Genomic DNA, 12,337 nt, shown 5'->3' on the forward strand with positions numbered 1-12,337 from the left:
CATTAATCCTAGCTAGTTCTAGGTCCTTTTCTATCTGCAACTTAGCTAATTCGAACTCTCTTTATCGCTCTGACGTTCCTCCAACTCTCTATCTGTCTGACGTTCCTCCAACTCTTTCTCTGACAATCCTTCAACTCTCTTTTTCTGAAGTTCGTCCAACTCTTTCTCTCTGACGTTCCTCCAACGCTCTCTTTTTCTGAAGTTCCTCCCTCGCTTTCTGACGTTCCTCTCTCTCTCGGCATTCTGTTGGGTGACCACATATTTACTAACCTCAGTACCTGTCAGACCCAGGGTCACCGCTTGACCTTTCAACTCCTCAAATTTATACGTAATGATCCGAAAGGCCACGAGCAAAAAGAAAAAATACACAACTTACCCCACAAATAGCCAAAGGTAACTTACCAAGTGGCTCAATCAGACCAATAAATGATTTGATCAGACTGGAGGGAACCTTGTTCCGCACCCAGCCCAGCTGAATCACTCAGGGTAGAGAAACTGCACCAGGTGAAACAACAACAAAAATGCTATGACAGCATCCACAGAGCACCCCAACCAACACTAATTAACTTTCCCAAGTACAAGGGAGAGCAAAGAAATTAGCAAACAGAAGGAAGGGATAACCACTGAACAACACTTACTTCCGGGCAACAGACAGCAAGGAGGCGCGTTCACGGCGACTTACAACAACACAGGAACAAATGTTAGCCCTCAGAAACCAAAGGTCAGAGACAAATCCTGGCAAGGTCGCCACTTCCAAAGGCCTGGGACTTAGGGATATAAATCTCTTACCAGACTAATCAAGATCTTAATAAAGGAAAGTCAAGGACCAAGGTTTTCTGAGGAATAACAAACAACCATTTGAGATGGACATCTCTTTACTATAAAAAATATAAGAAAACTCTGACACCACTCAACGAACATCAAGTGACAATTACGGGAGTCAAACATTTAATGCAGTAAATAGTTAATGGGCTCAAATAATTAAGGGAAGCAAACAATTAAAGGGAAGCAAACAATTAATGGGAATCGGCAATTAAAGGAATCAAACAATATAATCAAACAATGAACAGATATATCCTACGACAGTGGCCCTGGGGAAGGTTCCAGAACACAGTGATCCACTCTTAGGGGGAAGCGTCCGTTCAACCTCACTCGAGCAACAGCAGCCGATGTCTTGATAGAGCAGACGAAAAATCGGGGGCACCGACGGTGGAGAGGAGCAGCGGTAGTGGTTGATGTCCAGAGAATTGACAGTCGACAGGTGAAGGTCTGGGAAAACAGCCCACGAGTCCAGGACCTATGATGAGATCACAACCAGAATTTGACGAACAACGGGGTAGCTAGATAGTGACTGAATGGCGGCTGGGGTGAATCTGCCGGTGACTCAGGTAGCCGCTGCCGTTCTCACCTCTGTCCACCCCCAAGTGTAGGTCGCACCAGCAAACGAGAGAGTTAGCAGCGGTAACGAGCAGGAAGATCGTTTCCGCCCTTACACACTGTTACATAACAGAGGAACTACTTTTGTGATAAGACTCTTGAACAAAACAGGTGGAGCATTTCCTGAATATTTAAGATGTTCCTTGACTAAGTGCTTACTGTCTTTCAGTCTTAATTGTAATTAACCACCGTTAGAGACTATTTTTCTAAGTTCATGCACAGCAAACGAAGATGATTCTTCGTGCAGATAGATTCAGGGCAATCTATGCCTTCAGTCAATGGATTTGTTCCTGGTGCGGATAATTTGATACAGACATCAGATCATGTGTCAAGATTGTAGCCAAATCAACAGGTCAACCAGCCTCATAAATGGTGACAAAACGCTACAATGTACTTCTGTCAACTTTGAAGATCTTCTATTTGTCTTCTTCACCAATACTCTTCTTCACAACACCATATTAATCTGAAAATGTTGCATAACTATCCCCTAGTAATTGGTTATGAAATAGTACTTCAGACTTACTATTGTTTTCAATCAAAATTTGTCACTCATTCACAAAGCTTCCTGTTGTTTCAGTTCGATGCCATTGTAAATTAAAAATGAGTTTTCTATAGATTGTGTTTGCTAGGTCTCTTGTTACAATGTTCTGTAGTGTTTCTGCTTTCATATTAAAAGAAAACATGTTCAAGTTTTAGATAATTGATAATGAGTTTTCATTTGCACTGCCTTTCTTCTACGTAGCTCTTTCTTTTAAGAAGACTTTTGCCCAGTAAAAGTAGAATACACAGCTTGTGTTTGGAATGATGTGGGATCCTAGGTATGACATTGTTTATCTACAGTGATACCAGTACTAACAATTTTACCCTAGCTCTTTTCAGTCTTATTTATCCATTACTTTGCTTGATAAGAGTCACTTTGGCTGAACGGAGGTTCTGCTCTCTTCATCCCAAAGTTTATCTACTCATATTGGGTTTGAACGGTATAAGGAATTTGTTTCATTTCAGCCAGATATTGTATACTGTGGCCCACCTTGTAAAATTGGTTTGATCAAAACATACAAAAATAAAAGTACCAGAAAAAATGAGTTTGGATGTAGCTCCCAGGTGCCACCCCATTATGCTCTTGTGAAGAGTAGGAGGGTGAAAACCATGTCCAAAAGTTGACGTTTTGCAGGGAATTAACACAAAGGATGTCAGTAAGAGGAAAGTTTCATTGTAGCTTCAGAACTATCACTGGGGAAAAAATATTATGTTCATGGCGGTATTGACTGTCATGTTCTAGAATGAAAAGAGTGTGGCATCAAGAGTTGCCACAGTGTATAGTTTAAGCGTGAGATCTTTCATTGCTTTATGATATGCTCTTCCCGACAGGCCAAGTGCAAATGCGTCTTGCTCCCACCTCGGCCAGGCCACACCCATTCATAATACCCAATTGCTTAGGGTAAATTCATCGTAATATGTATATCATTATACATGGAATTAGTTTTATTTCATAGTCTGGTACTGCAGCTCCTTTGACTCGACTGGTTGACTGTAATGATAGTGAATTCTTGTTTCAGGCACCGGGATATTGCCTTACATCACACCACAACTGTATTGATGGTGTCCGATTTATTGTCTAAGGCACGAATAATCAGCAAACATCCTACCGATATTCATTTACAATCCTGATAGGATATACAGAAAATTGATCAAACATTGGCGAGCCAATATTTTGTCCTGTTCCTTACCGTCCATGACATATGCTGATTATTACATAAGGCATTCAATCCATGTCTTCACTACAGGACTGGAATATTTTCACAAGACTCGTCTACAAAGGGATAAACGTTATTATCCCTTTTGCCACACTTCCATTTGTGTTCATTAAATTAATCAAATTTCCTAAACATATTTCTTATTCAAGAAGTTTTATCAAAATAGAGAAACTCTAACTTCATATTATAATATACCTTCTCGTTTGTTGCAATATATTTTGCAAAGAACTCATTAGCATTGTAACCCTTGGCTGTTTTTTACCCTACAGTTACAGATATGTGCGGCCTCCTGACAGGTTGTGGGGCGTAAAGCTTGACAATGGCTCCTGGAACGGCATGGTGGGCATGGTGATGAGGGAGGTAAGTGTAACAAGGCACTAAGCAGAACGACGGGTCTTGGTGTGTTATGTATTATACTAAGGTGTAATGCCCGGCAACCAGTAAGCTTTATACAAGTAAAATGGGAGTTATTCTACGATAACACACACACACACACTCTACTACTACTTTGCTTTCACTCGGAATCGAGTATGACGATCATCCAGCTATTAGGGATGTCACCTAGGTTGGTGAGTTTTGAGGTGACTAAAGAGACCGATACGGGACCCGCAGCGTCGTCCACATTCGTTGCACATGTGGAGGGCTCCACCCACTGCTGGAGGGGAGGTGGCAGCGTCTTCCCGGCGTTGGCGCTTGTCTGCTTTGGTTTGCAGTCGGGCAAACTCGAAAACATTGACACCTTCTCGTGCGGTGCTCCTCCAAGAGTTACGATGTGAAGTAATCGACTCCCAGGTGAGGGGGTCGATTTGGCACTTTTTCAGGTTTGTCTTAGGACTATCTTTATACCTTTTCAGTTGCCCGCCAGCGTTATGTTTACTATTCGCTAGGTGACTGTAAAGTAGCTGCTTTGGCAGTCTACTGTCGTCCATGCGGGTAACATGGCCAGTCCAACGTAGTTGTTCATGGATAATGGTAGCCTCTATGCTCCTACGGCTGGTGTCAGCAAGAATATTGGCATTTGTTCTCTTGTCTTCCCAGCGATGTCGGAGGATGGAACGTAGACTACGTTGGTGAAAGTTTTTCAAGTGCCTTGAAGTGCCTCCTGTATGTGGCCCATGTCTCTCTGCCATGTAGTAGGGTGGGGAGGATCACTGCTCGATATACGTGCAGCTTTGTAAATAATTTCAGCTCCCTACAGCTGAAGACACACACACACACACACACCCTCAGAATACGAAATTAGTACAGAAAAATTTATAAACTTTTCCGTGACCGTGACTGGTGTTTCTGAGATTGGGGCTAAATAAGAGTTTCACATAAATATATCACAACATTTGTACTGTATTAACGCTTGTGTTCTTACATCACTAGAACCATACGGAACCTATAAACAGTAGAAGTTCATCCTACCCAATCTGCATGGTATGAGACAAGTGATCTGGGACCACTGCTTTACATCACTAGTTATATAAGATTTCTGAGCGGAGGTTGCCTAAGAATACATTTCTTGTAAATGATTTAAATAGTATCAATCTGCACACTGTGGGAAAATAATGTCATTGAGAAATATGTGACATTTCTTTTTAATAAATGTGTCATTAAGCATTAAAAATACTCGTTGGCATCAGCTGTACGAATAATCATATACCTGTATGTCTGGTTCCCCAGTCATCCTGCAGCAAATTCATTTATTTCTCAATAAAAAAAAATATATCATTTTTCATATTATTACTATTTAAAACTTATATACAAGAATGTATTCTTAGCCAACCTCCGATCATAAATCTTAAATAACTAGTCATGTAAAGCATATCTGCCATTTCTTCCTCATACCATGCAGGTTGGCTGGGACGAACTCCTGCTGTTGACTGTACGTATTAATAAGCACCGTATGACGCCCAATATCAACCGCGTGTCCCAACACAGGTGATGGGCGTGATACCAGCAATAAACATGAAAGTAAGTGCGTACTAGTGTTGTGGCCGACAGAGAGTCACTCATGACTTATCAGATGGACGGCTCAATAGCCCTGTCTTAACCATGTTACTCCTGTGTGCATAAGTCATGGGTGCTTCCTCCACCATCCCAGTAAACGTGCACAGCAACACTAGCCAAAATGTGAATGTCATACTTCTACGACACCAAAGTCAATAACATTACATACACAGCACCAAATCTTTCCTTAACACCCCAGTGTCCAAGGTGTGTGATTAACCATGACGGGCAGTTGAAGATACACCAGGATTTGGTCAAGCACAATTAATATAATAGCTCACACAAATCTCAATATTTCATGAAATGGAGGTTACTTAATAATGGTGAGCACAGTTATTTTTAAGCCAATATTTCCACCGGTAATTACTCTAGACACTATGTAATAACACCACTTTATATTACTCCAAAGAGAGGCATGCTTACACCCACAAGGTAGAGTTCACTTAACTGCATACTTTAACATTAATGAAAAGTGACATTGATGGTGATAATCCTGCCGTAGCTCGTTAGGTATGTGACTTCAGTCAGAATTAGGTGAGGTTAGTCAGGTCATTCCGTAATAACAGAATTGCTACATATAGTTACGGCTACAAGACAATACGGCTTCAGGAGAGGGACAGAAACCCAAACAATAATAGCTTTCATACAAATCATAGCCAAAGAAAATAAAAATGGAAACCAAGTAAACCTTGTGCTGACAGATGTGGCAAAAGCCTTTGATAAGATGTGGCACACAGGCCTTAAGTACGAAATCTTACAACTACACCTGCCAGCAGAGAGGGAGAGAATCCTATGTGACTGACTCCGAAACAGAAGAGCACAGCTTCAAATTAATATGTGTCTAGGGCCAATCCTAAACCTGGAAAGTGGAGTGCCCCAGGGGGGGGATGTGTCTTGTCCCCAACATTATTCACCATATATACAAGCAACCTACTAGAACCAACACAGCATAACGAACATAATCTTTGCAGAAGATATCACACAATTCATGTCATACCCTGGAAAGACAGAGTCAATGATGGCACGCCATACAGCGCATGCAATAAAGATCATAAATTATTAAAGAAAATGGAAGATCAAAACAAATATAAACAAATTTCAAATCATACCAATTGCCAAACAAAAGGTCGAACTAGTTATCGTAGATGAAGAAATATACCCATACGCAAATGAAGGCACCATATTGCTGGAAGACTCAAGATCACAAAAACCGGATATCAAAGCTTCATTAAAGAAAATGACAACAAACTACGCAGCAAAATTAAAAAAAATTGGAGATTCCAAAACCTGAATACATAAAACAAATTGAAACTCTATTTGGCACAAATAAAATCAATAGTAAGGTACCCGCCTGTACCAATCAACACATTCACTGACACAATAATCAAGAAACTACTAAAAAAAATGTCTACGATTTATATATAACATCAGATATGAACACAGGATAACAAACGAATAACTTCATAGAAGTGCCAACATCGAGGCAGTAAATGTAAATTACAACAAAGCTAAAAGAATGTGGGAACAAGTAGAAGAGTTAGAGTTAGAAGCAGTAACTCACTGGCTCGATAATGAAATGGAAAAGAGAGCACATTCGTGGTTCAGTTCAAGCAGAACAAGACTAAACAACCCAGCACCAATACCAAGATACAACTAACAATCTCGAAGCAATACCATAACAAAATAAAACATATATAGCATAGAATGAAGAGCCAATTAGAGCACTGGCAACACAAACGTAAGCCTTTTCAATTAAAGTAAATAGATAGGACCACCCCCTTGCGAACCAAAGTAGCAAGCTGCATCCTACACCACTTCCTAACATTTTTTCATATTTTAAACAAAAGCTTCAATTATTAAAAAAAAACTCATACAAAAGAAGAGTGACTAATAGATACTATCCTTGGCCTCTCCAACTACTTCCTGCCGCTTCCTCTCACCTTTATTAAAGCAAAAGATACGATACTCAGCCAGCTCCATAAAGAACCTGACCAGAGTTCATCACCTCATTTCCAAATAGTGGTCACTGCAATGACGAAACATGATTTAGAGAAAAGCGAAAGATCCGAGAGCTAGAACTTAAAATAGTAGTACAAAAGATCAACCCAGATTTTTTTAATACAGCATATCTGGTTGCGCCCGGATACCTTTACTTGCCTACTTTCCTTCAAATTTCCCCCTCATTTACCTTATCCAAAAACCCATCCTCCCCTTCCACAAATACCTCCAAAGTTCTTCCAACCCTACTCCCTTCCTTCGCATCCAACAACAAGCAATAACCCTTCATCCTTATTTACAGGCGTTAAGGCGAGTCAAGTAGTTAGGGTTATCTAATTCTGAATTCCCAACGTTCCCCGTTCACCAAACTACATCCCTCTCCACTCAAGTGACGAGTCAACAAACTCGTCACCACTATCTCACACACACTATCCTTAGCTGTTAATGGATATGTCCTGGATGGCCCACGGTGTTATGGCCTCTCCTCGGCAGACTCAGCCAAGGGAATCGTCACCCACTCACACCTCGTGGTACCAAGCGGAAATTAGGATAGTCGTCCAACTCGCTAGTTACTTAGATAACCAACCAGCCGATCACTGAACTCTCCAACTTGGCAGTTAGATCCACGCTAGGTCAGCCGTCACGTATCTCGCCCACTACCACCTAACTCACCCGCCAAATAACCCGTCCGCCACCAAATAAACGTCAGAAAAACCTTGAATTATCCCCAGTTAGCCACATAAATTACTCTTACTACACAAGAACAAAGAACATAAGGAGTCTGCAATAGACCGGTTGGCCTGTTCATGGCAGCTCCTGTCGAGAGTTACTACCGCTCTCTATCATCCACGAATCTATCTAACCTCCTTTTAAAACTTTCCAGCGTTCCAGCACTTACTACAAAGTTGCTAAGCTTGCTACACTCGTCCACCACCCTATTTGTGAACCAGTTCCTTCCTATCTCCCTCCTAAACCTAAGCTTATCCAACTTAAATCCGTTGCTACGAGTCCTATCCGTCTAGGATATTATAAGAACTTTATCTATATCGCCTTTATTGATTCCATTCACCCACTTAAATACCTCTATCATTTCTAGGGAATGCAGGTTTAGTTTCTTTAACCTTTCTTGATGTGGAATGTTTCTAAGTCCCGGAATGATTTTCGTCATTCTTCGCTGCACCGACTCCAGTGTATTTATATACATTCTATAATAAGGGCACCAGAACTGAACCGCATAATCGAGGTGCGGCCTGACTAGCGCAAGATATAGTTGCAAAAAGACCTCTGCACTCATATTACTTACACTTCTAGATATAAAACCTTATTTCGAACATTAACGCACTGTTTTTTAGGCCGTAGTTCCGGGCTTACAAGTACCCCTAAGTGTCTTTCACAAGTCGACCTTTCTAGGTTGATGTTGTTAAGGTTGTATACATTGACAGTATTTGTTCTTCCAATATTAATGCCTAACTACTCCTTGGACGCAGTATATCGGAACTTACTTATGAGTAACGTAGATGTAGCTCAAAGGTTTTGAGCACGTGGGGCTTGACGCATGCCTTGAGTGGTTGGGGCACTGTACTGTGGCGTGTACGTATAGTCATAAGAACATAAGAACATAAGAATGGAGGAAACTGCAGCGGGCCTATTGGCCCATACTGGGCAGTCCCGTTTACACCCAACCCCTATTGCTCATATGAGCATCCAACCTATGTTTGAAGTCGGGTCAGGGTAAAAAAACTTGAACAATTGGCAGTATTTGGCTTGCAAGTACCTGAAGATCTTAGGTATTAAGGAGAGTTTTATCTCATTTTGTGGTTCAGGCATAATATGTGATGACAAGTAGTGTTATTAGCATATCCCAATCATATATGACCTGACCTCATGTTTAATAAGGTCACCCTGTATATTTAAGCCTCTCTCTGTCCATGTAATCCAGTTGCCTCTGAAGATGTCTTGAATAAAGACGATAGCTAAGGTGCTCCGTTGTTTCCCTTTTCCCGTGTGATTTTATCAAGATATATATATATAAATAAATATATATATATATATATATATATATATATATATATATATATATATATATATATATATATATATATATATATATATATATATATATATATATATATATATATATATGCAAATAAATCACTGTAGGTGCGCGTAATCCAGGTATATGCTGACAACCACAAGGAAAAAGAAAACACGAAGTTCCCAAGCGCTTTCGTGTAATTCACATCTTCAGGGGTGAGTACAGACTAAAATAGAAATGCAGAACAAGTTATATATATATATATACAGAGGAGGGTGACAACAAGTCCACAGAGGTCAAGTATAGGTAATGACCCTACTAATCTTTTCAAAAGCACCGCAGCGGTCGGTAGTCAGGTCAGAGGGAAAACTGACCCAACCTGGTTACAAATCTTTTTAATTACAAAATTGTCCAATTTGTACATACCGTTACTCAAATTCATGTTAACGGACTAGGTATGTTTAATGAGACTAGATTCTATAATGATCCTACTGTCAATTGAATTACAAGGTAATATTGAGGAGGCATTATCCCAGTCAATGCAATTATTATTATCCCTGAAATGAACGAACAGAGCATTGGATTCCTGGCCTGTCCTAACACTGTATTTATGTTGTTTAAGTCTGGTTACAAGATCTTTCCCTGTTTGGCCTAAGTAAAACATATTACATTCCTTGCAAGGGATTTTATAAATGCAGCCATTTGTATTATTGGGGGAGTTCTTGATTAACATCTGTTTAACAGTGCATGAGTTTTTAAATGCCACATTGACGTTCCAGGTTTTTAGTTGTAAAGGAATTTGAGAGAAATTTTTGTGAAATGGTAATACTAAGAGATTCTTATGGTCATGGGTGGGCGTGGGATCAGTTCTATAAAAAGATTTCTTAGTAATGTTCAGGTAAGAAGATTTGTAACCAAGTGAAAGAACCAAAGAGTGAACATGGCCCGAAGAAACTACAGACTACAACCCACGAACACAAACAAACATCTCCTGCAAGACATAGCCAAGGATACCAGGGAAGAGAAGGAAGAAATCAAAAGCGTAAGCTGGCTCAAGTGGTGCTCCGATCTGAACGAGAACTCCTCCCTCGGCAAAATGTGGGCCCAGATCCGAAGGGCATCTGGGAAGGCAACACCACCACCACCAACCCATCCCAACCCAGAAGAGGAAGCCGAAAGACTTGCAAAACTGTTCTCCGACCGAGCAGCAACGAAAAACCTCCCGAGACAATCGGAGGAGACACAATAGCGTCTGCGACAGACCAGACTCCAGATGATCGAAGAGGCCTGCAATGGTGAAGATGACACCGACAGATCCTTCAACCAGCAAGAACTCCAGAAGTCGCTAAAACGAAGCAAGGACACAGCACCAGGGGCCGACAGGATAACCTACTCCATGCTTTCCCATGCCTTAGAAGCTGGGCACGAGGCTTTGCTACAAGTCATCTATCCTTCGTGGATAGCACAGAGACTTCCATTGGGATGGAAGAAGGCAGATATACAGCCCATTCAGAAGCCCAGAGATCCAGACAAACCAAGACCCATCTCCCTCCTCAGCTGCATAGCGAAGACTGGAGAAAGAATGGCTCTTAAAAGACTCAAGTGGAAAGTCGACAGCCCACACCCTCACATTTTTGCTTACACCAAGAACACCGGCACAAGCAACAACATTGCCTAGATAATCAGCACAGTGGACAATAAACCAGCTTTGGTGGTCTTCCTCGACATGGAGAAGGCCTTCGAACTAGCAAATCCACTGGCCATTATAACGATACTCGCCAAAAAAGGCGTCAAAGGAAGGTTGCTGGGGTGGATCCAGAGCTACCTTACACAGAGAGAAGCAACAGTACGATTTCAGGGGGCAACGTCAAGCTACAGGGTCCACGAAAACGGAACCCTACAAGGAGGTATCCTCAATCCAACGCTGTTCAATGTCCTGATGGAAAATCTTGTCAGACTTCCTTTCAGAAAAACAGCCAAGCTCCTTTGCTATGCAGACGACTTACAGCTCATAGTAAGAGGAGCAAACAGACAAGTCAACACGCAACACGCACTCCAACTTACAGAATATGAGTGCAACAGACTTGGACTCAAGATAAATCCAGCCAAGTCGAAAGCGATGGCCATCTGCACAGACACACCAGTCAAGATGCTCTCCATACAAAACACGCCGGTAGTCTGGACCAACACCCACCAGTGTCTTGGAATCTGGTTCAACCAGAAACTCACTTTCAAGCCGCAACTCGAGTATCTCAGGCACAGGACGAAGAGCAGACACAACATAATGAGGTCGCTCACTAGCACAACCGCAGGAGCGAACACACACGTGCTCAAAGCCTACTACACGGCCGCCATCAGATCGCTGGTAGATTACAGTGCTCCAGCGCTCATTGGACTGAGAGAAGACCAGATAGCTAAGATTGAAGTTATCCAAAATAATGCTCTCAGGACCATGCTCGGAGCACCCATGTGGACCAGAATTTGCAATTTGCAAATGGAAACTGAACTACCACCCGTGGCAGTATGAGTCAAGCAGGTGACAGCCGGTTTCCTCGCCAAAATATGTAGATCAGATAAGCCCACAGCTGCCAAAACGCTAATCAGTGCCTCCCTCCACCTCGACCACACAGTGCGAGGGGCCACCTGGTCGCACGAGGCAAGCGAGGTCATCGGGCACCTGCAAGCAGAAACACTCGTCAAAAACAACCAAGACACACTAGACCGTGATTATGTAGTTCCACCACCATGGAGCCCTCCACCAGCAACATTCAAAATCATCGAAATAGGTGATAGCAAAGCCAACCTCCAGAAGGAGGACCTCAAAAGAATAACTCAGGAAGCCATAGCCACCGAGACACCGGCTGATGCAGCATCATACTTCACAGAGGGCTCGGTGGATCCAAAACATCATAGATCCGGAGCGGCCTTCTACACCCGGGTCAGCCCCTCCTATGGAGACTTTCTAATGACTGCTCCACCCTACAAACAGAGTTGGTAGCAATCTTGAAGGCCCTACAACACGCTGCAACACAACACAACAAGTCCATTATAATTCACACGGACTCGAAAGCGGCCATGCAGGCGCTGCAACACAGTTAACCAAGAGACAACGCCC

At 42.0% G+C, this 12,337-nt stretch overlaps 1 protein-coding gene across 1 annotated transcript in view; it reads left to right on the forward strand.

Annotated features, from left to right (window-relative positions):
* LOC121873806 (probable glutamate receptor) overlaps positions 1 to 12,337 on the forward strand; it is a 57,676-nt gene that overhangs the window by 16,030 nt on the left and 29,309 nt on the right. Inside the window, exon 6 of the mRNA XM_042377510.1 lies at positions 3,464 to 3,554. Coding sequence (XP_042233444.1) covers positions 3,464 to 3,554 — 91 coding nt within the window. The remainder of the gene's footprint in view (positions 1 to 3,463; positions 3,555 to 12,337) is intronic.

This window comes from Homarus americanus, unplaced genomic scaffold, assembly GCF_018991925.1.
Source record: "Homarus americanus isolate GMGI-L3 unplaced genomic scaffold, GMGI_Hamer_2.0 scaffold25827, whole genome shotgun sequence".
Lineage (NCBI taxonomy): Eukaryota > Metazoa > Arthropoda > Malacostraca > Decapoda > Nephropidae > Homarus > Homarus americanus.